The following is a 27,006-nucleotide window of genomic DNA, read 5'->3' as shown; positions in this document are numbered from 1 at the left end:
TATACCCACAACGCCGCCAATGATTAGCTTGTGCTGTTTATATTATAGAGCTGTGTGTGTGTCAAACTATAACCTAGACTTTCGGCCTATAAACATGCGGCAGTTCGCCAGCAAGGAACTGCGTCGGTGAGACCGAGGAGACGGCGCTGTAAGCAGCCCGCGGGGCTCGTAGGTTGCTTAGACATCGAACTTTTATTTAATGTTTCGTGGTTGCGTTTTATCCCGTGGAGATACAGACATTCGCACGTTTACCGGGGCATTTATGACGCTCGCACGCACACACCCAGCCGCTCTGAGTGACGCAACCCCACGGTAAAATCGGAGAAACGGTTCGCACCTTGTCCTACCCAGACGTCATCCGCTCACGCAAGGAATGCAAATGATCTCGTTCGGCGCATTCCTGAGCATCCTCCACGTCCCCAGCGCGCTCCTCCCCACCGCTCACTTCCTCCCGCTCTACAATTCGCACCTCCTCCCTCCTCCCTTCATTCCTCGCGCGCTCTCTCTCTATGCTCCTCCCCCACCTACCACCCAACTTCTGTCTCTCTCTTGCTCAGGTGTACGTGTGTGTGTGTATACAGGTAACGTCGATGGGAGAGAAGGTTGTCAAGTCCGGGGGCGCCGGGGGGGCGGGGCGGGCTGAGCCGACTTGCCTCGACTTTTAAGTCGCGCGTGGAACGACGCGTGACCGCCCCTGCATGCGGCTCACGGCCGCATTCGAGCTGCGTCTGCGCTCCGTGCTGCACGCGTTGTCACTGCGCGCGTGCGTGCGCGTGTGTGTGTGTGGACGCGAGTTGTTGTTGTTTCCTCTGCGTCTCCTCCCTCCCTCCGTCGTTTTTCCAAGGGTTCGTCGACCAACCACCCGCGCCCTCGCGCCAAACGACTCATCCCCATCGCGCCCTCGCTCCCTATTCAGCCGCGCGCTGCACAGCGAGACGAGGACGAGACGCGCGCGTGCGCGCGCACCCGTGCGCGCCTCTGCGCTGTGCGCGATTGCAGTGCGTGAATAACTAACGACGCGAAGGCCGAAGCGAACGCACTAGTCGCGGCAAAAGACTGGAGAAGAAGACGAAGAAGGTAAACATCTGGGGGTGGGTCAGGGTGGGGGGGGGAATTGTTAATTCTATTAAACACACCTTGATTTTGGGGAGAATGTTTCGATTGTTGGATTTGTTGTGGCTGTTGTTGGTTGTGAATGTTGTACGTTGAACTTCTTTCGCGCCGTATGTAGCCAACCGCGCTAATCGGGAGGTGCGGGGGAAGGACAACAAACTAAAGACAATAATCAGTTCTAAAGAAACGAGTTTTCAATCGAGATGATTTAAAGTGCACAGCTTCAGTGGGTCCCTAATATCGGAAAGAAGAGCGTTCCAGACGGCCGCAGGAGCGCGTCTGAAAGCGCGATGCGGTGACCGCCGTCTTTGTTCGATGGCTGCGCCAAAATCCGCTGCTGCTGCTGCGGATGACCGGAGTCCACTTCATGGTTTATCCTCCTTAACGAGATCAGCGAGGTATTGTGGTTCATTTGTGACAAGCACTTTGTTCAATGGTGGTGATGAAAGTATAAATAGAGGTGATTGCCTATCAAGGAGATATGATTACCGAGTTGTCAATACCCTTTCTCGGGAGGGTCCTAACTGCTTATGGTCGCGATTGGTGAGTTTGAAATCGGGAACAGAGAACTTTTTACGTCACTGACAGTGCTGCCAAGATTACAATAAGCCACCACGTGCTGCCTTAATAACAACGTTCAACATCGACAACACGCAGTACGTGATCAAGCGTTCCGACAGTGTCGGCAAGTGGGCCGTGTGGCATACGTCCCTTCTGTACGGGATAGAGTGTTGCCCCCTCGCACGCACGTGTTTTCGCCCACATGTAAACACTCGTTTATCAGCCGTTAACACCTTTAAATTATGATAACCGCAGAACTTTGGGTGGTGGTGGTGTTCCTCCTCCTGTCTGGCGCTTTTGAGTCGTCCTCCCCATCAATAGTGCGTTTAGCTGTTGTCGTTTTAATGTCCCCCTGTGGACGGCTGGGACATGTGGGTTAGGATGATTTGAGGCGCTGTAACTTTGTGAGAGAAATTCGGATTTGCCATCGACATCAAGGAGCAAGGTTTGTAAGATAATCGTATTGTATCTGTCCCCAGTTAAACATAGAAGGAATATCAGTTTAAGACGTAGGCTTTCGCGACCAATGTTAGCCATAAGCAGTTTTTAGGTTCAGCGTAAATATGAATGTGTCGTTAAACCTGCCACCACCCGACACAGCCAATTAGTAAGGTTTGTCACGTAAACAAAACGTGCAATTGTATTACCAGTTCAGCACATCGGTGTGTTTGAGAGTAAACCCAGAGTAATTACCCCAGCAATATTCTTCCGTGTTCAATTATCCACGACAATAATTTCCAATGAAATATATTACAATTCATAATGATAATAATCATCATCAGCCATGGTTAATCCCCTATTGCTCAACGCCTTCCTTCCTGAATATATTTCGTGTCTTGCTTTGATGCAAACAATCAAATGAACAGTAAGAAAACGTATACTATAAATATGTATATTTCTGAGACTAGATTCAACTGTAAAATTATAAATGTTTTACACAGTTTGCGTGTCTCTCTCTTTGTCACTCCTCGTGGTCGCGTGGATTTTTCTCCGGGTCCTCCGCTTTTTTCCCTCCACCTTTGGAATCGGCATCACGCGTTTAGAGTATCTGTTAGCTCTATACAATTGCCACGTAATGATTATTAGCCACTTCTTTGAGCTATCATTTGTGGCCAGGTCGATAATGAAAAAAAGTTACACATCTGAGCGGGGGCCTTACCTGGAACAAAAAAAATAGGTTAGTAGTTTCATAGTTTTAAACATGACAACAGGCGGCTACTGGCCGCGACACTAACTTTGCCATGTGACTGCCTGAATCGCTTTATTTTTACGGCCCCTGCTACCGTCTCTCCTCCGCTCGTAAAAGTAAACTCGTGTGAGCGCTACACGCCGCTTTAGCAACATCCCGTAAACAAACCGCATTCGGCGCTACAGCCCTGCAGTTGCGTTTTGCCTTCAGAATCAGAATGTCTACTTAGACTGGAGAAATCCGATGTGAAGCTATTTTTTTTTACAGATGTCCTTCCTTGGGGATTATCATCGAGTTATGCTGGGCTTACGGATCGTCAAAGATATTTATGTATGTCGAGTCCATGGGCCAGAGGAGCAGTAATTGGTACCACCTAATCTTAGTCGTTATTCGCACAGAGTTATCTACACGGCCAATAAGAGTGAGTAAGTGGATAAGCCTACTCATGTTAATTGGCTGTCACACAATGAATTCCCTGCGATTAGCCGCACATAGAAGTGGGAGCCGCTAAAGTGATGCCACTTCAAGTCGTACCGACGCGTTAATTTAAATACCTTGCCCCGGGCTCGTGGGCTAAATAGCACGAAGGTGATGTTGACGAGACGTTAACTACCTCGCCTGGTATACAGGGGGCCCGTGAGTTCGATCTCAATCCTGACGCCTGCTGTATATTTGGAGTGTGCGTGTCTCTCTCTCCGTGGTCGCGTGGATTTTTATCCCGGTCTTCCGGTTTTTCCCCCTCCACATTAAGAATCAACATCGCGCATCTTTTAGTATTTGGCTGCTTGACGTTTCCACATGATGATAAGCCACTTCGTTGAGATACAATTTGTGATCGGCAGGTCGCTTCTGCAAGAGAGCTATATAGCTCAGGTGAGCCTTACCTGGTAAAATATTAAATATATAGTTAAATACTTGTGTTAGAGCACGAACTTCATTCAGGACTCATCGATGATCCAAATCCCAGCTGCATCCCTGCCGCGGGGTCCTTCCTTGTTCGGACCACATGCAACACGAGACGATACGGCGGTAAAACCAAGCCCCGCCATAACTCAAGCGTCAACGCTGACGAGCCGATCGCTTTAAGGGCCGTCGCGACTCTTTATGTGAGGCGCAGAGTCGTTGTTAATCGCAAGAAGTCCCACGTAGCACCCCCCACCGCCCCCCGCCCCTCGCCTTATGCAATGCGGTGCCACGCATCTTTAGATCACCTGCATTGCCGTATTATGCGGATCATAAGGCGCACTTTTCAATGGATGCATTCTCAAGGAAAAGTTGCGGAGTGCTTCTTCCGGTAAGAGTGAGTGTGTGTGTGTGGTAGAGGCCACATTTGAATAACCTTCTAGGCATTGGGCACATGTGCGGCGTGTGTCTTACTTTCCTAAGTGTCCCCTATAATCCGGAGAATACGGCAAGAACATTCTTAGCAGTAATCGTGGTAATGACACGGCATATAAGCACAGTATCCACGTCCCGGTTGCCAGGTGTGTAGGGAGAGATTTCCTCCAGCAGTGGATACATCATGGCTGATGATAATCATTGTCATGTTGATGAGCAGGCCGTGCGACCTAAATGTGTGCAGTGTATTCCTGAATCAAAGTAAATTGCTCGGTTACCAAACTCCCCATTGCTTGTGTAATAAGCATTTTAATTTCAGTTGGAACGGGAAAATATAAATATAAATACCGTGGTCAGCAGATGTCAACTGGCAATTGTCAACTTCTTGCTCCTCCTACTCTGCGCATTCCCTCCCAGAAACGTCCCTGGAGGTGCCGCTGGGAGCTGAGGGCGACCTCGTTACGCAGCCGCTGAGCTCAGCCTTATCACCTGAAACAGTCTCAGTTCGAGTCAAGTCTAAGGTCAAAGCGATGTCCTGCCCAAATGAGCATCGAGGCATTGTGGTGGTCATCTCCCATTTGCAAGGCCTGCAGAGCAAGTGGTGGAAATTCCACATTCCTATGGCGGGAGAGTGATTGGCACTGGCATGAGTAGGTCGGTGAACAGCACCACGACCGGCCGCCTTTGTCTCCTTTGTGGCGATGTTTACACACCGCTCCACAGGTACTCAGTCGACCTGGGTCGAGTCCGAATTGCAAGTCCAGTGGTTTTTATTTATTTTATTTTCTGCCTACGTGACTTTACCGAAAGAACCAAAGATGATAAGTCCAGTGTTGCTTAACATTTTTTCCCGGAGCTTAGCCCCGGGACAACTGCCAGCTGAAATGAAGCCCCGGACTCTTTAATAACGCGGTCACGTTTCACGATTCACGCGCCGCTGGCGTGAAACGTGAATCGCGACCAACTCGCACGGGCGGCGTCACCAAAACACAAAATCCTCTCCCCCTAGAGCTCTCCCTTACCACCAGCCGCAGAAGTTCTCCGCATCGGTGGGTCGGGTGTAGGTCACGTCGGTGGGTCGGGGTCGCTGGTGAGTCGGGTCGGGTCGATCACTCATCAGGCGGGCCGTGTGTGTTTGCGCTCTCGCGTTAAGCAAACTCCGATTTCGCGTGCGCAGGGCTCGCTCGCCGAAGGTGCGCAGTGACGATGCCGCACGGGGTGGAGCAGCAGCAGGCGACGACGACGGAGTCCTCGGACTCTTTTAACCTGGGTAGAAGAAATTCTGGCCGACTGTTCGGGTGAGTCTCCGTGTGTTTGTGTTTTCACAACAACGACAAAAAAACATGTGTTGCCCATGCTTTATACGAGTAAGGGATATCGAGCTCTCTGCCACGTTGACGGGTCGTGCCGCGTGTTGGTCGGCACGATGATGCCCGACGTTTCGCACCACGTGTCGAGAACCTCTTCGGGGACCGAGAAAGAACCACGTGGCTGCGAGTTGCTGGAGGAGCCGAAACAGAACTGAACAATTCAGACCCGACGCAGAATAATGATACATCATCATCGTCATCGTCATTCGTGCTCTATCCACCGCTGGATTAATAGTCTCCCAAACTTACGCCATCTTTCACCGTCGATCTTTAGGCAAAACTCCGTCTCGCTCCTACACGTGGGCCGATTGACTAAATCGCGATGGTGTCGCTCCATCTCCGCGGTGGTGGTCCCTCCGGGCGGTCAATTGCTTGTCACGAGGTTAATTGTGCTGTGTGCTATTGACGTGTGCGATTGTGATGTAATACCCTGTCGCAAGATCAGACGTCCCTAGATCAGAACCCAGACGTCCCTAGCAATTGCAACCTTTGTCCCAATGATCTTTCGCCTCGTTCTAAAGAGTATCGTCGCTTGATTGATTGATTGGGTGGCTGGATGATTGATTGGGGTTTCTAGTCATAAGATATTTCCCATTTTTAAAATACCTGTAATACCTGTATACCCGGGTAACCCAGAGGTCACAAATATCACCAGCCGCTCCTTCGTGAGCCTCCCCGTAAACGCCGTGCGTCTCGACCTTGCTCCACTCCGCGGCTCTCACTGTCGAGCTGACTCGATCTTCGCGGCACCGCACACGGCGAGACCAACTGCGATTGAGAGGGCCGGCGGTGGGGGCTGACGGCTGTCTGCTGCCGTACTGCGCATGCGCGACCAATGGAGAGGGGAGTGTGCGAGTCCGGGAGGGGAGGCGAGGGGGGTGGGTGGATTGGCAACTGAACGGCACGGAGGAGTGGCAGACCGTCCGAGTTTGTAAGCTGTGAAGACACCGCGGCGCACGGCTTGCGAAGCGCCGATTCAGTGAGCCGCTCATCAGTGAGACCCTCATCAGTGTGACCTTTATCAGTGTGGCCCTCATCAGTGTGACCCCTTATCAGTGTGACCCTCATCAGTGTGACCCTCATCAATGTGACCCTCATCAGTGTGACCCTCATCAGTGTGGCCCTCATCAGTGTGACCCTCATCAGTGTGGCCCTCATCAATGTGACCCCTTATCAGTGTGACCCTCATCAGTGTGACCCTCATCAGTGTGACCTGTATCAGTGTGGCCCTCATCAGTGTGACCCTCATCAGTGTGGCCCTCATCAGTGTGACCCCTTATCAGTGTGACCCTCATCAGTGTGACCCTCATCAATGTGACCCTCATCAGTGTGACCCTCATCAATGTGACCCTCATCAATGGGACCCTCATCAGTGTGACCCTCATCAGTGTGACCCTCATCAATGTGACCCTCATCAGTGTGACCCTCATCAGTGTGACCCTCATCAGTGTGACCCTCATCAATGTGACCCTCATCAATGTGACCCTCATCAGTATGACCCTCATCAGTGTGACCCTCATCAGTGTGACCCTCATCAATGTGACCCTCATCAGTGTGACCCTCATCAGTGTGACCCTCATCAATGTGACCCTCATCAATGTGACCCTCATCAGTATGACCCTCATCAGTGTGACCCTCATCAATGTGACCCTCATCAATGTGACCCTCATCAATGTGACCCTCATCAATGTGACCCTCATCAATGTGGCCCTCATCAATGTGACCCCTTATCAGTGTGACCCTCATCAGTGTGACCCTCATCAGTGTGACCCTCATCAATGTGACCCTCATCAGTGTGACCCTCATCAGTGTGACCCTCATCAATGTGACCCTCATCAATGTGACCCTCATCAGTGTGACCCTCATCAGTGTGACCCTCATCAATGTGACCCGCATCAGTGTGACCCTCATCAGTGTGACCCTCATCAGTGTGACCCTCATCAATGTGATCCCTTATCAGTGTGACCCTCATCAGTGTGACCCTCATCAGTGTGACCCTCATCATGGAGCCGTTCATCAGCGAACCGCTCATCAGCGAGCCGCTTCTCACGGAGCCGCAGGGGGGATGATGTTGTCCGTCCGCAGCCCGCGCAAGGTTGCGTAGAAACAAATTTGCTTGTAACAGTTGCGCGTGGGAGGGACCACGCGGTACGAGCCCGAGCCGCAGAGCCCGCGGCAGTGATTGACAACAACAACAGCAGCAGCAACAGAGGCGACTGTGTGACGTGTTTGATTCGCAGCTCACACGGGCGAAACGGCGAACATCGCTCGTTCGCAGCCCTGAGCCATCGTGGTGGAAAGTTACATGCCGCCGACTTGCCCGCAAAGTGGTACCGTTGTTGTGTTAGAACCCCCAGGAGGGATGATGGGCTGAGTCGGCCCTGCAAACCTTTCCGATTTGCGAGCCGCTCGCTCTACCGAGCTGCGAAGGATTTGTACATTTGCTCGAAGGTCCACCTCTAAATCATTGCGCAATATCTCAGGGACCTCTTCCCCCCCTCCTCCTCCCTTCTGCTCCCCCCTCCTCCCCCTCTCTCCTCCTCCCCTTCCTCTCCCCCCCCCTCCTCCCCCCCTCCTCCTCCTCCTCATCCCCCCTCCTCCCCCTCTCTCCTCCTCCCCATCCTCTTCCCCCCCTCGTCCCCCCTCCTCCTCCTCCTCCCTTTCATCCTCCCCCTCCCCCTCTCACCTCCTCCTCTTCCCCCCCTCCTCCCCCCTCCTTCCCCCTCCTCCTCCTCCCCCTCCTCCTCTCCCTCTCTCCTCCTCCCCCTCATCCTCCCCCTCTCTCCTCCTCCCCCTCCTCCTCCTCTTCGCCCTCCTCCTCCCCCTCTCTCCTCCTCCCCATCCTCTTCCCCTCCTCCTCCCTCCTCCTCCTCCTCCCCCTCATCCACCCCCTCCTCCTCCCCCTCTCACCTCCTCCCCTTCCTCTTCCCCCCCTCCTCCCCCCTCCTCCCCCCTCCTCCTCCTCCCCCTCCTCCTCTCCCTCTCTCCTCCTCCCCCTCATCCTCCCCCTCTTCCTCCCCCTCTCTCATCCTCCCCCTCTCCTCCTCCTCCCCCTCTCCTCCTCCGCCCCTCCTCCTCGTCGTGATAGACGGCACAACATCGGCAAATTCGCAGGGCAGCCCGCCGCGGCTCGTTGAAACGCGAGCGGCTCGACTCGCTCTCGCCTCGGGGTGTCTGGCGGAACCGTCGCCAGGACTTAGACACACAAAAAGAGGAGCTCGCAGCTAAATTATTTACATTAACCCCCCCCCCCCCCCACGGTGTTTGAGAACGAAAGTGCTGGCAAACCAATACATTAAAACGCGTGTATTCTGGCAACCCCTAAGGCAATATGTACGTTGGAATTCTTTCGCGCCGTACGTATCCCTAATCGGAGGTGCGGGGGAAGGAGAACCAACTAAACGCAAAAAAAGCAGTTGCGCGAACAATCTAGATGACGATTTAAAAAAAAAAAAACAGAAAGTGCCCAGCTCCCAGTGGCTTCCAATAGCGATCACGTCCTCCTGGCCTGCACCTGTGGGCTCGGCCTCGATGTGACAACGAGACAACCACGTGGCCATGCAGCTGCACGTGGCACCTCCAAGTGCGTCAGTGGCGCCAGGTCAAAGGGTCGCAATCACCACCGCATTGCTCACCACGCATTTCTCGCCACGCGCCCGGGAATTTACACGCAACGATCGGCGACGCTGCTGGTGAAGCTGTTGCTGCTCCGTTGGAAGTAGCGCACAAAGCATAATTTGCAACAACAAAAAAATACTAGTCCCATTTGTCAAGAACGCTTCCTTTATAAATAACGTAACTCAATTATATTGCTTACCGGTTAAAACCCACTGAACTGGTTAGCTCGTTTTCAGAGGCGATCTGGCCACGCGTGTTGATGTCTCATCGAAGCGGCTGATATCGCCATTACAAGTGGGAATTTTAGAGTCGCAGGCAAATAATCTGGACGCGTGTTGTTTTTAAAAAATATGGAAGAGGGAGGGCAAAACCAGAGGGACCCGGAGAAAAATCAGCGCGACCACCACGGGCAGAGAGAGAGGGAGATAAAAAAAGACGCTAGGACTCTAAATAAAAAATATATAACAATAGGCATCGCAAGGGTTCGGGATTGAGGTCACGACCCTCCTACGTAGCAGACGAGAGAGGCAGATGACGCTTCGGGCAATAGCCCTTTTTCAGGGAAGACATATAAAAAAAACAAGAGCCATTGCTCGGGATGTCACCTCTTCTATGCTTTCTTGTAAGGTCCACGGGCAGTGCCATTGGTGAGTGAGTAGAGGTTTACGCGATAATTATGCGCCTAGCCAGAGAAGAGGCGAGTGTTGTTTTGTACCAGCGGAGAACATGCGGTTGTCATGTAAACCGAGGGGTCAGGGGTTAGGTTGACCGTCAGCAGTCCAGACCGGGGGGGGGGGTCAGCAATGAGCGAGCCTCGACTCGTCTCCCTCCACAGCCAGCGTCCACACCCTCCCTCCTCACCACGGATTTCTAAGAGGTCAAAACGCGGCTGCTTGTCCAAGCGGGCGGGGCGGGGGGGGGGAAGGTCTGTGTAGCCAGCAGCCAGGGCGTAAGGGGGAAGAGTCAGGGACGCTCAGCTCGACTTGCACAACCGCGCGCGTTTGTGCGTGAGAGAGAGAGAAAGAGTCGCGGACGTGGAGGCGCCTTCAATACACAGCGCGGGCATGGAAACGGCTTGACCCCTGCGAGGTCGCCCGCAAGAAGACGCCGTGGATCCCCATGGGAAACAGCCGGGGCCAAGCATCCTTCTTGTTGTGCGATCGCGGACCTCCCTCTGTGGGCGCCCCGGGCGAGGAGGGAGGGTGGGGTGGTTGGTTGTGTGCGGAGCGCCGGGCGGCTAAAACGCAGCAAGTTGGCACAGTAGGGAGGAGGGGGGCACAGGTGGTGCATCGGCCGGTCATCTCGGACTGTCCCGTGACCTCCTGCCCGCGGGCGTTCGACAATTCACGTGGCCGTAAAGTGCACTTAGCCTGGCACAAGCGCCGTGGTGACGTCACCGCCACTCGTAGCGACGCCCCCCCCCTGTAACTGACCTCCAGCGCCGCGCGAGGTTCTCTGATCCTCTTTCTCCTTCTCTGTGCGCGACGCTGCTGCTACTGCTGCTGTCGGCTCACGGGAGCTGTGTGCGCGCGAATGTGTTGAGTTGGTACGTGCAGCGCATGGGGAGCGGTAGCGCGGCCGCTTAGCGCGCTGCGCTATGGACCCGGTGACCCGAGTTCGATTCCCTTTCACGGTCACCAACACCGGTGACGATTATCTGAATCAGTCCTGAGCCTCCCCTAGGTCGACTCTGTATCAAATGAGTACTTGGTGCGGTGTGTAGTAAGCATCGCCACTGGGGAGGCAAAGACGGCCCGATCCTGGTGCTGGCCACCCACCTCCGGCCTGCTCGCGAACAGCACTTGCCTCAAAAGTCTGTTGTCTCGTGTAGCCCAGTGTGGCGATCTACACTGGGAGGGCTGGATGAGGGGGGTCCCCCATATAGTTAAGGCTATATCCCCCATATAGCCTTAACAGACTGTAGGGGCAAGTGCTGTTAGCGAGCACCTTTGAAGGCCGGAACGGTACACGAGGGAGTGGGTGGCCAGCACCACGCCCGACCGCCTTTGTCTCCCTAGTGGCAATGTTTACACACCGCACCAGGTACTCATTTTAGGCTGAGTCGACCTAGGGGAGGCCCGGGACCGGTTCAGATAATCGTCACTGGTGTTGGCCGTGAGCGGGAATCGAACCCGGGTCGCCAGGTTCATAGCGCAGCGCGCTAACCGCTACACTACCGCTCCCCACACTTCATCACACACACACACTCTGCTGACGCACGTGGTGCGTTAGCAAGGTGACGATTCATCGCCACCCTCCCCACACACCACATGAATTGTCACGATTTAGGCTGTCGCGATTTGATTCAAGAGGTCCATTTTGCGTGGTTGCGACCGCCCCGTTTTGCACCGTTGGCGTCTCTCGCGAGCACATTTGTATTCGCGTCGGAACGACATTGAAATCTCAACAACGGGAACCTAACGGCGTACAAGTGTTGCTGTAACATTGTCAACCATCGATTCTTACGTGCAAACAAAAAAACAAGAAACGCTGCACAGGTATCGTGAGCATAAGATTGGATTTTAATTGTCCGAATCGATGAATCATCACGTGCCTGTCTGGCGGTCTCGTGTCAACGATGTCCGTGGCATCGGCAGATTTTAGTTGATTTTGCTGGTGAGGGAGGTTGCCTTGTTTGAATGAGCAGTCGCCCTTCGACCGCTGTGATCTGTGCAGCCGTTAATCGATCGACTTCAGAGTGACAGGACATTCGACGCCCATGGGGGAATTGTGACAGACCGCGCGAGTGACACACTCACACGCGCGCGCGTAACAATGACGTTCTAGAAGGGCTATATTCGGCTGAAACTTGCCACACACAAAATCGAGTCTATATTTCACCACCATCATCATCATCGTCGTCGTCTTCATCCCTCCCACTCTGCATTTCCCGGCACCTGAGCACTTCCAGACAACGGCCTGCCCGCTCCATCGCTACGCCACACGCGACCTCGCCCATCGTGACAGCACGATCCTCTGTAACGCGAACAATGCGCCAAGTCAGGCGCCCGCTCGTCTTCAGCCGTGCGCTGCGTTCACGTCTCCAACCACTCCTACGTGAGCATATTGGCACAACAGAGAGAGAGAGAGAGACAGAGGGAGAGGAAAGTGGAAACAAAATGCGCGATGTCCCCTGGACACCTGCGGGCTATCTGCCCCTGGATCGTGGTGATGATGATGATGACCACTCCGGCCGGGAGAGTTGCACCGCCTGCACACTCCGTCGTTGGCTACGCAACCACCGAGACCCAACTACAGGCGACCTCAACTACAGGCAACCTCAACTACAGGAGACCTCAACCACAGGCGACCTCAACTACAGGCGACCTCAACTACAGGCAACCTCAACTACAGGAGACCTCAACCACAGGAGACCTCAACCACAAGCGACATCAACTACAGGAGACCTCAACTACAGGCGACCTCAACCACAGGCGACCTTAACCACAGGCGACCTCAACTACAGGAGACCTCAACTACAGGCGACCTCAACTACAGGAGACCTCAACCACAGGCGACCTCAACTACAGGCGACCCTGGCTACAGGCGACCCAACAACAGGCGATCCTGGCTACAGGCGACCCTGACTACAGGCGACCTCACCTACAGGCGACCCTGACTACAGGCGACCCTGACTACAGGCGACCCTGGCTACAGGCGACCCAACAACAGGCGACCTCACCTACAGGCGCCGAGTCACTTCTGGGCGTTGGCTCCGACCGTCACCGGGGTCCTGCGTGCGGTTTTTTTTTTAATTTTGCTGCCTCAGCACCAACATCAAAACTCCACAACAAGCGCCGCTCACGGGCATCGTCGCGGCTGTTGCGAGGTGGAGGGGTGGGGGTGGGGGGGTGGGGATCGCGACGGGGGGCGGGGATCGCGACGTGATCCGTTCCGTTGCCGCTAACCTCCCCGGGGCAGGTGGTGGCGATGGCGGTGATTAAAGAGCAGCGCAGGGCTGCCTGCTGCGCTCGTTGGGAGGGGGGGCAGGGGGGGGAGCGAGGGGGGGGGCGAGAGGGGGAGGGGCAGGGGGGGGAGCGAGGGGTGGTTGCGAGGGGGGGCAGGGGGGGGTGCGAGGGGGGGGGGGGTTGCGAGAGGGGGGGGGCTCGCCCGCCGCTCGCTCGGGTTTTGTGACGCTCACGGACAAACCGGAGACAAACTCTGCGCACAACGGCGTGCGGACATTCCAAGCCAAAACCACTCAAACTAAAACCACGTGTACGTTACCAGGTAAGGACCCCGCGCTGAGCTGCATGGCCCTTTGTCAGAAGCGACCTTTGGTCTCACAAATGATGAGCTCAACGAAGTGGGCTTTCCGCGTGGAAATGTAGAGCAACCGAATACTCTAAACGCGCGATGTTGATGATAAATGTGGAGGGAAAAACCGGAGGACCCGGAGAATAATGCACGCTACCACCGGTAGAGAGATAGAGAGACGTGCAAACTCCAACTATACAGTTTAATACGTGGGCTTTCGCGACCAATATGTATCCATAAGGAGGTATTTTGGTTAGACCGTCTAAACATAAGCAGGCGTCAGGGTCGGGATCGAACCCACGACCTCCTGCATACCAGGCGAGGTAGTTAACATCTCCTAGCCGCCACGGCGCCCGAACAAAACAAATCCCATCTCAGATCAAAGCGCGGAACCGACTCTCGTGGGCACCCCCACCCCACCCCTGCCCGGATGGACACGGAGCAACGCGCGCGGCTCGGCCGAGTCGGCAGGGAGCGGTCGGATTCGCGGCGCTGATCCGGTCAGCGCCGTCCTCCACGAGCAGCGTGCGGCGGCGATTCGAGGCGGGAGGGCCCCCGCGCGGAATGTGACTGCGGTCGTCCCCAACCAACGCCGTCGAGATGGAGCGATGACATCGGCAACCCGTTGCGGAAAGCGAGATCGTTACATCACAAGGGCCGTGGGAGGTGATTGCGACTTGGAAACGCCTTCATCCACCAGTGGATGGATGATGACGGCGACGATGATGACACGGTTCATCATCACCATCGCCAGCACCATCATCGTCGCAAATCCACTCGTCCATTCTCATATTACTGCCGCATCTCGGCGAAACTGTAAGCACACGAAGCGGCGTTATATATTTTTTCTAATGTACATTTTCGAATTTTCCACATCGGGTGTCCGTCTCAGTGGACTCTTACCTGGCTATGAATAGCGCCTTGACCTTTATTGAAAGCCAGCTGAGAGAGAGAGAGCGCGCGCGCGTGCTTACGAGCAGAGCACCTGCAGGAATGTCCCCCGTCTCGTCAGACCTGGGAAGCTAAGCGGCGCGTGAGCCTGGTTCAAGTGCTTCTTGGATGGGCGATCATCGGCCGCCGCGCACCAACAGGTTTGCTATGTTTTTGACCTACATCTTTCGTGACCGCAGGAATTCATATTCTTTGGTTCTTTCGGTAAAGTCACGCAGATAGAATGAAAATAAAGTAAAAAATTAAATATAAACAAAAAAAAACACAACGTTTGGATCGCTTGTGTTGCGATCGAAACGTCGTGTTTTTATTTTTAGATTTTATTTTTTTATTCTATCGACGTGACTTTACCGAAAGAACCAAACAACAGGTTTGCTATAGGCTGCTTTCGGGGGGTGGGGGGCGGCGATGGGTGGGGGAGGCAAATCAGAAAAGCAAACACCCATTGTTGTCCTGTACTTCTACGTTGCCGAGGTGTAACGCTCCCTCACCTTCGCCAACCCACACCTCGCAGGGTCTTTACCGTCCACCTTACCGATGGGATTGGAGCTTGTGCGGCTGGTTGGGCTGCGAGCCGGCGGACGGTTCGAGACTCGTGGCGAGATGCCCAGGCGGGCGATGGGCACGGCGCGGATGGAAATTGAGATTCGGACCGCTGCATCGCGGAACCGAGAGAGGCCGCGACGGGATAGGGGGGAGGCCTTCATCCAGCGGCGGATTGATCATGGCTGATGATGATCATGATGATTTGTGTGTTTAACTATGCTCCTTGAAATCATGCCAGAGGTTAAGAATTAAAAAAGATGATGTTAGTAATAATCAGTAATTCAGAATGTGAATGTTGTCGGTCTCCGATTGCAGGAAGTCGAGGAACGTAGACAACGCGGACTCGGATGATGGACTGAGCCCCACGACGACAACTACGACGATGAGCAGCGCCGTTATGGTACGCACGCGGGACACTCGCTGCGTCTCTCTCACTCTCTATCCATCACTCTCCACGTCTGTCAATCGCGCGTTCTCTCTCTGTCTGTATCTTCCCATCGGTCTCTCTCACACTCTTTCTCTGTGCGTGTCTCTCTCTTTCTCTTTATTAGCTGCACCTTTATGTCTCTCAACGTCACATCCATCACAATCTCTTAACTGCACGATGCACAGCCGTTTTGTTACATATAAAGACAAATACAAAAATCCCCCGTGTAGCCTTAGCAGACTGTTGGGGCAAGTGCTGTTAGCGAGGTATGAAAGAGGTTTAGGACAAAGTGGGTCGAGGTAGATGTGGCGTTCCAAGGTAATTTCCAGAACCGAGGTGTTCCGGACTGTTTCGGATGAAATGAAGCGCTGCTGTGATGACGAGCAAGCTGCGTGTGACGATAAAAATACGAACATTGCTTATTTTCCACATCTCATCAGCCACACGGCCTTCTAAAGGTGGTGCAATTTCAGCCGCATCTGTGCAACACGAGCAATAACTCTGGGAAGGTTTCGGCACGCGGTGTCTCATCAGAAATCCAGGATTGTTTGAGCCAGTGCTGGTGGACTGCCAGATGATGGTCATAGAGGTAGACTCAGCAGTGGTTCTTAGCCTTTCTGCAGCCTTGCGCCCCTCTGGTTCTCAATCGAAAATAAGTGTAATGTTAATAAATACATGTGCTTTGATGAAATCAAGTAGTCGTTACTTAGGTGCCCGTGCTAAATTTGTGTTTCGATGATTTACCTGCTAACACAAATCTGGCCATGTCTCGCACACCCAGAAAGGAGATCACGCACCCCCAGGGGCTGCGTGCAACACCAGGTTAAGAACCACTGGGTTTAAAAAAAAATAGGGGTCCTAGTTTAACGCAAGACAGCAAATACATAATTGATAATTTAAGATTAATAAGTAACGATATGTTTACGATTTGATCATTCACGATTTATGCAAACTTATAGACAAATGTCACCCCACCTTAGGCTAATCGGGCCAAAGCAAACAGAGCGCAACAAAATACCAACAGCGGTGAGAGGAGCAAATCTAATTTGGATGAATGAAACCAAATTAAACAAACCTCAAACCGTGGCGGGCCGGCGAAATGGCGACAAAGCGTCACATCGCGGGCAAACACCTGGAGGAGCTACCGTGGCATTCCGTCTGCCCACCCACTCCCCCAAGGGGGCACCTAGCCTGGCACGGAGCCCTGCCTGGCGACGAGGCTCGCACAGCCAGACCCGCACGCGGCCGGCCTGTACCGCCTCGCATCGCGACACGGTGGCTAGGAGATGTTGACTCCCTCGCCTGCTACGCAGGAGGTCGTTGGTTCGACCCCGATGCCTGCTGTATATTTGGAGTTTGCGTGTCTCTCTCTATCCCCGTGATCGCGAGGAATTTTCTCCGAGTTTTCCGGGGTTTCCCTCGCAGATTTTGAATCAACGTGGCGCGTTCAGAGTATTTGGCTGCTTTAAAATTTCAACGCGATCACAAACCAATTCGTTGAGCTGTCATTTGTGAAAGCCATGGTCGCTTCTGCAAAAGAGCTATACAGTAGCTCAGAGACCCTTGCTTGGTAAAAAAAAATAGATAGTGTTTTGTAGTTTCATGCCCTAGGGTCGTGTCCTCTGTGTACGTGCGTGCTGTTTTCTCTGCAGTCGCTCAAGAAGCAGGAGTCGCAGTTCCACAAACTTTTCCCCACCATCCCCCAGCAGGAGCTACTTCTCGAGAGTAGGTTCCTTCCTTTGGGGGGGGCACCGTGGGGGGCACGGGGGGGGGGGCACGAGGGGCTGGGGTTGTTGTTAAACCGGGCTCGGAGGAGAGGTGTTGAGCAAGAGCTGTTTGTGATGTTAAGTCGAGAGAAAAGCATCTGCAGAGAGGAGCTGTAGCTGAGGAGAAGGGGAGACGAAGGGATCTGACGCGACTTACATTTGCAGACGCGAAGTAGTGAAGCGCGCGGTTCGAATCCTCGGCTCAGATTGGCGGAAGGATGTGATGGCGAGGCGTGGTGGTGATGGTGACGGTGGTGGTGGTGGTGACGATGGTGGTGGTGACGAGGGTGGACTATCAACATAATCTATCATTGTCCGTTGCGACCTCTTGGCTGACCTTGACCCTAATCTGACCCCCGGGTTCCCTGTGTGCACGCCCACGCAGCGTACAGCTGTGCTCTCAAGAAGGACTTCCTGTACCACGGGAAGATGTTCGTCTCCCAGAACTGGATCTGTTTCCACTCTCGCATCATCCACAAACAGCTGCAGGTGAGGACGACTTTAAAAGTAAACTTTTGTTTATGTTTATAGCTTTACTAGGTACGGTCCACCGAGCGATGCAGCTCTTTTTCAGAAGCGACCTGACGATGACAAACGGCAGCTCAACGAGTGGGCTCATCATCATCATCATCATCGTGTGGACATTTATAGTCGCAGCAGCGAAATACTCTAAACGCGTGCTGATGTTGATTCTAAATTGTGGAGGGAAAACACCGGAGGGCCTGGGGAAAAATCCACGCGACCACAGGGAGAATGTGCAAACTCTAAATATACAGCAGCATCAGGCGTCAGGGTCAGGATAGAACTCAAGACCTCCTGCGTACCAGGCGAGGGAGTTGACATCTCACCACCACGACTCTCTGTGCCCTGTGGTCGTGGGGGAGGAGGAGAGCACCCTGGGTAAGAAATATTCAGGGCGTCCACCCAGGGACTGTTTGCTCTTCCATCCGCAATGGTGGGCGACGATGCGGTAGCACGTTCGCTGCTGGTCGCAGAGGTTCGAATCCAGCGGCCGCCCTGATTAATACGGCGGGTGTAATAACCACAATAATGCTACTACGACTATTACGACGTGCAGTCTGCTTCACAGTAGACGTCCAAGACGTCGTTCGCAAGAGAAGGCCATTGTGTGCTGGCGTCAGGGTCCAAATTCGCTAAAAGTGTTAAAAGGTTAACCAGAAATTACTCAAGTGGTATTATATACAAAACAGAATCAATTTCCCCCCTGCTGGCAGGAGACTGATGCCCCCCGGTCACTCTTGCGACCGAGACTCATTGTGGTCTCTTGAGAGTTCTCTTCCGGTTTAAAAAAATAACAAACTAAGTTGAACCGACAGAATCTACCTACTTGCCGGATAAATTAACCGTTCAGCCTAAACTTGTAGCAATCGGGTGCCTTCGTGAAATTTCTGACCAAAATAAAATCCCATTTCCCTATTGGCCCGCTGGTTACCCTCCCACTTCAGCAACACCCAAACTTTCCTCGTTTGGGTGGTTGCTCCTCGCCCTGTGCTGTCCCCCACTGTCTGAAATTCACTGCCTCTTGCCGTGCGTGCCGATTTGACGTCACCGGGGTGTCCTTTCGAAAAGGGACAGCTGACGGCAAAAGGGATGAAAGAAACCCCACAATAACCCCCGTTGGTAGGCAACAATCTAGGGTCGAGCAAGCGAGGGTCAACGTGCCAAATATATTGGTTGAGGAAGCTGCTCTGATCCGTCGCGGGCTCGCCACACAGGGCGCACTCTGGCATCATCGCCTGCGCGCTTTCTCACCTTGCCAATCCGAGGCGTCCCACGGAGGGGTCAGAGTTGAGCCCCGCACGCACCGTGGAGTACCACGGTGGCGAGGTGTTAACGACCTCGCCTGGTGTGCAGGAGGTCGTGCGTTCGATCCCGACGCTGACGCCTGCTGTACATATGGAGTTTGCACACTCTCCACGGTTCCCCCCCCCCACCCCTCCACATTTAGAATCAATAACACGCGTTTAGGCTACAGCATTTGGCTGCTGCCGTGAATATCCACGTGTTGAGCCACTTCCGTTGAGCAATTTTACATAAAACAGTCTAAATTGTCGAGTTTTACTTTCAAATGTGGACTTTCCGCAAACAGTCTCGGCGCTACCTACAGAGATGGAAATCGCCACCCCCGTTCCTCGATTGATCGGAGAGAGACGGAGAGAGGATAGAGATGGAGAGAGAGAGAGAGGAGAGAGACAGAGCGACGGAGAGCGACGGAGAGAGATAGGGAACCACCAAGGGATTCTCCCGAGTCGACCCCAAACCGCGCACGCAAAACCAAAAACTCGTAACCGCGTGCCGGCAGCCCCGGCGCGCTCTCGTGCGCCATCGATGTGTCGCGCCGTGCGTCGAAACTTCAACCCCCGACACCGCGGCGCGCCACAGCAGCAGAAACGTCCATGGCACGAGCGCGCCGGCGATGTCACCGCGCACGTGCTATGCTTTGCTTTGCAAGAAAACAAAAACAACCCCCCGGTGCTGCCCTCCACCTGGGTCCTCCGTGGTGCCGTCTGCTCCCTGCGCTCTCGCGTTATACAAATGATGTCCGCGTTCGCTGCCCACGTTCGCTGCCCGTGCTCGCCGTTGAATGCATGCGGCCGGAGGGCAGCAATCTCATACTAACCGAGTCGCGTTGCCGTAACAAGCGAGACGATGTATGCACGTGTGTTGAACTTCTTTCGCGCGGCACGTAGCCAACCGTGCTAATCGGCGGTGCGATGGCAGTGGCGTAGCTATTGAGCGTGCAGGCGGTGCAACTGCACCTGTGCCCGTGGGTCGGAGAGGCCATGGCGCCAGACTTCAAAGGGGTGGGGGCATGTGGGGGGGGGGGGCGGTGTTCGACAGAGTGAGGGGTCTCATTCGCTCCATGGCACCGCGAGGTGGCCGAGCGGGTTTGCCGGCCTGAGGAGCGTGCGCGTGGCGTGGCATGGTGTGGCATGGTGTGATGTGGCGTGGCGTGGTGTGGCGTGTTGTGGTGTGGCGTGGTGTGGTGTGTGCGTGGTGTGGCGTGGCGTGTTGTGGCGTGGTGCGACGTGGCGTGGTGTGTTGTGGCGTGGCGTGGTGTGGTGTGGTGTAACGTGGTGTAACGTGGTGTGGCGTGGTATGTTGTGGCGTGGCATGGCGTGGTGCGTCGCAGGTGACCATCCCCGTGGAGTCCGTGCGCACCATCAAGAAGCACCGCATGGTGAAGCTGCTGCCGAACGCGCTGTGCCTGCTCACCAGCGACGGCACCAAGGTGAGCGAGACTCGCCGCCACGTCGCTCCTTCCACCACCACCACCACCACTGTCACCACCACCACTGTCACCATCATCACCACCGCCACTGTCACCATCACCACCATCGGTGTAGGAGCTACCCACTGCTGGATGCAGGTCTCCGCCAGGTTTTGTTCCGCCACCTGTTGCGCTCTTGCGATCCTGCCGAGCGCCCGGATTCATCCCTACGCAGACCTCCGTCCCCTCTGGCCGCAACTCACTCCACCGTTCGCCTCCTGCCCAGCACCGCCGCGGGGAGGGTGGGTGCAGGGGGGTGGGGGGGTCAGGTGGATCGTTGTATCACGGGATCAAGGGAGTTGCCAACGGTTTGCAAAGGCCTTCATCCAGCATTGGATAAACCATTGCCGGTCGTGATTATGGCGAAGCGAAGGGGTTTTTACTGAACGAGGTGAAAGTTCAGACGGAACTATCGTGTCGAGTGGGGGGAGACACCGGTAACAGCGCCACTGTGGCTAGGAGATGTTAACTACCTCGCCTTGGTATACAGGAGGTCGTGGGTTCGATCCTGACCCTGACGCCTGTTATATATTCCGAGTTTGCATGTCTCTCTCTCTCCCAAACGTGCGTTTAGAGTATTTCGCTGCTATAAATGTCCACATTGACAAGGCACTTCGTTAGGCTATCATTTGTGGCCAGGTCACTTCTGAAAAAGAGCTACATAGCTCAGTGGGCCTTACCTGGTAAAATAAACATAATAGTAAATGTGAATCGTACGAGTGGTACACAATGGGTTTTAAAAGAGCTACGTAGTTACCCGTGAGTGATTTTCGAAGTTGTAATTTGTTTCAGAACAATGACGCACAATGGTCCATTCTCATACGCGACGTGGTGGTCTTGCAGCTCCTGCTGCATTGGCGGTGGTGCACAGGCACGCATCACAAATTCAACCCATTCGTCAATAGCAACACTTGTGTGTGGACTTAAATGGATTCATTATCTTGATTGAAAACTCTATGGATCTCTGTGGGTCTCTGTGGGTCTCGATGGGTCTCTTCATTCCAATATTAGGACGCCACTGGAGGTATGTACTTTTTAAACCATATAGATTGCAAACTCATTTCCTTAGAACTGCGTTTTGTCATTGGACCTCCTTTGCCAGTACCAAAATATAATAATAGGGTTTTCCCCCTTTTTTCTGGCAAACAAAACTGAAACCTTTTTTACGAGGATTCATGTCTGCATTAACCACAATACCTGCAGTCAAAATGCAAACAAAAAACACACTCTGATAATATATGCATTGTCCTTGAAACTGATTGGTCCACAACCAGAGACAGCTTTCTTTAGAGCCTGGTCTTAATTGGTGCTAGACCAGATGACGCCTTTTGGCACCTTTTGGCGTCATCTGGTTGTTTTTTGTTTGCATTTTGACTGCATGTATTGTGGTTAATGCAGACATGAATCCTTGTAAAAAAAAAGTTTCAGCTTTGTTGCCAGAAAAACAGGGGAAAAACCCTATTATTATTATAACTGCTTTTTGTGTTTAGTTTATTGTCCTCCCCCCGCACCTCCAATAAGCACGGGTTAGCGACGTAGGGTGCGAAAGAAGTTCAACATACGTAAAAAAACAACACAGCACGGTGTTATAGAGAAATGTGTAGAGTTTGTGTTGTTGCTGCTGTTAATCTTATGAGCAGTCGCCCTGAGCTCTCCAAAACCAGACAGAGAATCGCCTTCGTGCCGCGACCTCGCACGACCTCTCCCCCACCCCCCCCCCCCCGAGTCGCGCGGATTTTCATTCGGCTCCGCAACCCTCGCGCCGCGCGATCCGTCACGGTCTTTCCGTGCAACTGGGCTCAAGGAGACGACGCGAATAATAATCCCCTGCTATGGTTTCTGAGAAATGTCTCGGAGTAAAGGGAGGACATCTCGGGGCCGCGCAGGGTCCCTTTGTCAACCCGCCGCTCGTTGCAATTGCTGCTGCTGCTGCTACTGCAGCCCGTCGAATTTTTATATAAAACACCAAACGACGTCTCGGTTGTGCGAGTGCGTCAAGTCGCCCGCCGCTCACGACGTGTCCACCCTCTTGCCTCCCTCCCCTCTCCTTGTCCTCCTCGTCCTCGTCGTCACCCAGTACCGCTTCACCTCCCTGATGTCACGTGACACCACCTACAACCACCTCCACTCGCTCTGCAAAAACCTGGAGGTGAGACGGGGACGGCGCAAAAACGGGGAAATATTTTCACGGTGTGGGGGGGGGGTGTCACCGGCTGGCTGTACAGTGAGGGAAAAAAGTATTTGATCCCCTGCTGATTTTGTACGTTTGCCCACTGACGAAGAAATGATCAGTCTATAATTTTAATGGTAGGTTTATTTGAACAGTGAGAGACAGAATAACAGAACATTTTTCAGAAAAACGCATGTCAAAAATGTTATAAATTGAGCGAAATAAGTATTTGACCCCTTTGCAAAACATGACTTAGTACTTGGTGGCAAAACCCTTGTTGGCAATCACAGAGGTCAGACGTTTCTTGTAGTTGGCCACCAGGTTTGCACACATCTCAGGAGGGATTTTGTCCCACTCCTCTTTGCAGATCTTCTCCAAGTCATTAAGGTTTCGAGGCTGACGTTTGGCAACTCGAACCTTCAGCTCCCTCCACAGATTTTCTATGGGATTAAGGTCTGGAGACTGGCTAGGCCACTCCAGGACCTTAATGTGCTTCTTCTTGAGCCACTCCTTTGTTGCCTTGGCCGTGTGTTTTGGGTCATTGTCATGCTGGAATACCCATCCACGACCCATTTTCAATGCCCTGGCTGAGGGAAGGAGGTTCTCACCCAAGATTTGACAGTACATGGCCCCGTCCATCGTCCCTTTGATGCGGTGAAGTTGTCCTGTCCCCTTAGCAGAAAAACACCCCCAAAGCATAATGTTTCCACCTCCATGTTTGACGGTGGGGATGGTGTTCTTGGGGTCATAGGCAGCATTCCTCCTCCTCCTCCAAACACGGCGAGTTGAGTTGATGCCAAAGAGCTCCATTTTGGTCTCATCTGACCACAACACTTTCACCCAGTTGTCCTCTGAATCATTCAGATGTTCATTGGCAAACTTCAGACGGGCATGTATATGTACTTTCTTGAGCAGGGGGACCTTGCGGGCGCTGCAGGATTTCAGTCCTTCACGGCGTAGTGTGTTACCAATTGTTTCCTTGGTGACTATGGTCCCAGCTGCCTTGAGATCATTGCCAAGATCCTCCCGTGTAGTTCTGGGATGATTCCTCACCGTTCTCATGATCATTGCAACTCCACGAGGTGAGATCTTGCATGGAGCCCCAGGCCGAGGGAGATTGACAGTTCTTTTGTGTTTCTTCCATTTGCGAATAATTGCACCAACTGTTGTCACCTTCTCACCAAACTGCTTGGTAATGGTCTTGTAGCCCATTCCAGCCTTGTGTAGGTCTACAATCTTGTCCCTGACATCCTTGGAGAGCCCTTTGGTCTTGGCCATGGTGGAGAGTTTGTAATCTGATTGATTTATTGCTTCTGTGGACAGGTGTCTTTTATGCAGGTAACAAGCTGAGATTAGGAGCACTTAGAGTGTGCTCCTAATTTCACCTCGTTTCCTGTATAAAAGACACCTGGGAGCCAGAAATCTTTCTGATTGAGAGGGGATCAAATATGTATATCCCTCATTAAAATACAAATCAATTTATAACATTTTTGACATGCGTTTTTCTGGATTTTCTTGTTGTTATTCTGCCTCTCACTGTTCAAATAAACCTACCATTAAAATTATAAACTGATCATTCATTTGTCAGTGGGCAAACATACAAAATTAGCAGGGGATCAAATACTTTTTTCCCTCACTGTAACAGTAGACGCTTGACCCGTGGTGGGTAGTAGCCGCAGCCAGAGGTGGCGAGATGTTAACTACCTCGCCTGGTATACAGGAGGTCGGGGATACGATGTAAGACCCTGACGATGCCTGCTGTACACTTGGAGTTTGTAGGATCTCTCTGCCCGTGGTCACGTAGAATTTTTGTCGGGGTTCTCCGTTTAATGCGATAGCCAAGTTGCTTCTGAAGAAAAGCCTCGTAGACTCGTTGGGGGGCATTTGCTGCTCCCCCGGCCAACGCGTTTCTCCCCCCTTCCGCCGTGACCCTGACAGGACCACAACTCCGAGGCTGCGTTGCCCTGCCCAGACCCCAGCCACTCCGCGCCCTCACGAAGGCCAAGGCCACGGTCGCTGCTCTTGGTAAATTATTTACTCCCGCGTGTGCACTCGCCCACCCGTCCTACCGGACCGACTGGACTCTCCCCGTCGCCCGTACTGTGTTCATCCACCACGTCGCAGGATATATACAGAGGGTGGTGGTCCCAGATGTCTTGTGACCTTCCCAGTTAATTGACCCCCCCCCATCAAAAAAGTGTTTTTTTACTTTTGCATATTCCTTTTTCTGACTTAAAAAAAAATACGTCTTAGAGGATTAAGTTAAGGTCACACGACATCTGCACCTCCCTGTGCATATATATATGAAAACATGTGATTAATTGGCTACATACGATGTTAAAGAAGTTCAACATACAAAAAAATACATACGTACGTACAGCACGGCCCCCCGACTGTGAGACTACTGGCGGACTTGACACGTGCGTGACACAGCAGCAGCAGCAGCGGTGGCGCCGTCCTTCCCTCCTTGCGCTACCGTAACCCTCGCGCTAAGCGAGGACTGCGCGGATACCGCCCCCCCCCCCCCCCCACCAAACAAATGGCCCGCCAGTCGCGAGGTTTGTTTCGTGTCGTCTCTTCCGAGGCAGAACCCGCCGGAGGAATTCTCGCGCAGCGTCAGGCGGAGGGCCTCGTGCCAGGACCAGGCCCTGGCTCGGACACCGCTCAGCGGAGACTTCCAGGGCAGCTACTGCACGCAGTGCGAGACGCCGCCTCGGATCGACTCGCCAGGTAACACCCCACCCCCTCTCCTCTCCACCACCACCACCACTAATCACACTGCTCCACATCCACCCCCACCACCACCACTCCTCACGCTGCCCCCCCCCCCCACCACCACCAACACTCCTCGCAACCCTGTGAGCTCGTTTGAAATGGGGGGCGGGGCAGGGGACATACACAGGTTGTTGGGTGGCCGAAGCTCGGATTGAATCCGACTGTTTAGAATGTTTAGAGTCTTTAGAATGTGTTCGTTATCCTGGAGAAATGCGACGAGCTCTGAAGCTCTCTTTCACAGACGTCCAGCAGGTCGCGGGTCAGAGAGTTACAAAAACAATAAAACAATCCAAGGGTCACGATAGGGAGTACAAAGTACGGGGGAAAGGGTGAGCAAATCACTACAAATAAAATAAGTAAAATAGATAAAAGTTTTGAAGTTCAAATTGCATGAAAGGACACCGATTCCCCAAAGGTTGGGCAAGGCAGCAAACCAACAGCAGTTCCGGACCACACCAAGACAACAAGACGCGGTCCACTCGATAAAATTACACTCACAAAGTTTCTAAAAACGTGATCGTAACTCGCGAACTCGTGACTTTTCCCGCCCGCGCCGCGGGAAGCGGCGGTGTTTTACGATGTTCTCGGGAGAGACCTCCCGAGCTGTCGAGACTCGGCGTTGCCTGGCACTCCTCCTCCGTGCCGGCCCTCGCCGTTTTCTTGGCAGTGCAACGCGGAGCCGACGCTCCGGGTTTGGCGCGGGTCGACTGTGGGAGCCCGCACCGCCTTCGCCTCTGTAGCGCTCTCCAGGGCTCGAATCCCGAGTTTCGGCCACGTGCGGCATTAAAGACCCGTCGACTGGCATAGACACCAGCAGACTCGCATAGAAACCTGTTGACTTGCATTTTATCCGTAGACTCGCATCGAGACCCATACACCCGAATCGAGAACCCTAGACGCCCTTAGATTGTCCATAGGCAGAGTTGTAATTCAACCGTGTTCTCAAATGTGGCGAGCTGATGATCTCAGCCCGGTCACCACTAATTGCATTTCATTAAAAACCACTGCTATGACCTTACACACATACAAAGACAAAGATTCCCCGTATAGCCTGAACAGACTGTAGGGGGCAAGTGCTGCTAGCGAGCACCTATGAAGGCCAGAACGGCACACGAGGGGGCGGGTGGCCAGCACCACGCCCGACCGCCTTTGTCTCCCCAGTGGCGATGGTTTTACGCACCGTACCAGATACTCATTTGAGGCGGAGTCGACCTAGGGGAGGCCCAGGACCGGTTCAGACAATTGTCACTGATGTTGGCCGTGAGCGGGAATCGAACTCGGGTCGCCAAATTCGTAGCGCAGAGTGCAAACTGCTACACTCCCCCCTCGCTGGGCGAGAGCGGCGTACAGGAGGAGGTGGTGGGCCCACGCCGTTCGTCTCTGGGCGTGCCGAGCCGCGCCTTCTACCCATCGACATGGGGCTCCTAAAGAAGCGATGATTTCGACAAAAAATGTTTGAGATGCAAATCAGGGCAGGGCGCGGCAAATGCGCGCGAGTTAATTTCGCGAGTTCAGTGAAGGTGGGAGGGGAAGCGGGGGAGGAGCGGGAGGGGTGGGAGGGGGGTCATCGAGCGCCCGCGGGAACCACTGTCCCTTTCTCGGGAGACTTGGGCCCTCTCGCTGCCGCGATTGC

The 27,006-nt window shown here is 53.5% G+C and overlaps 1 protein-coding gene across 2 annotated transcripts; it reads left to right on the top strand.

Moving 5' to 3' along the window:
- LOC116940700 (GRAM domain-containing protein 2B-like) lies at nt 1-26,892 on the top strand. Of its 2 annotated transcripts, none has more exons than XM_076067572.1 (9): nt 1-1,077; nt 5,379-5,499; nt 15,259-15,343; nt 17,023-17,095; nt 17,522-17,625; nt 20,291-20,389; nt 22,506-22,577; nt 24,537-24,623; nt 25,187-26,892. In XM_076067572.1, the coding sequence occupies exons 2-9, from the start codon at nt 5,408-5,410 to the stop codon at nt 25,526-25,528; spliced, it is 954 nt and encodes a 317-aa protein (XP_075923687.1). In that variant the 5' UTR covers nt 1-1,077; nt 5,379-5,407; the 3' UTR covers nt 25,529-26,892. The 2 variants fall into 2 exon arrangements, with proteins under 2 accessions (XP_075923687.1, XP_075923688.1); XM_076067573.1 differs by lacking the exon at nt 1-1,077 and adding an exon at nt 1,118-5,291.
- The last annotated feature ends 114 nt before the right edge of the window (nt 26,893-27,006 follow it).

Source organism: Petromyzon marinus, chromosome 1 (genome assembly GCF_048934315.1).
Source record: "Petromyzon marinus isolate PM22_M1 ecotype Great Lakes invasive population chromosome 1, UKy_Petmar_22M1.pri1.0, whole genome shotgun sequence".
Taxonomy (NCBI): domain Eukaryota; kingdom Metazoa; phylum Chordata; class Hyperoartia; order Petromyzontiformes; family Petromyzontidae; genus Petromyzon; species Petromyzon marinus.
The sequence above is the reverse complement of the archived record's forward strand: the minus strand, read 5'-3'. Positions and strand labels throughout refer to the sequence as shown.

Bases quoted from the DNA above. Each gene is read 5' to 3' on its own strand.
- LOC116940700 (XM_076067572.1), top strand. From the start codon at position 5,408: ATGCCGCACGGGGTGGAGCAGCAGCAGGCGACGACGACGGAGTCCTCG. The intron at 5,500-15,258 runs GTGAGTCTCCGT...CTCCGATTGCAG, and splicing joins AATTCTGGCCGACTGTTCGG to GAAGTCGAGGAACGTAGACA. The intron at 24,624-25,186 runs GTAAATTATTTA...CTTCCGAGGCAG, and splicing joins GGCCACGGTCGCTGCTCTTG to AACCCGCCGGAGGAATTCTC.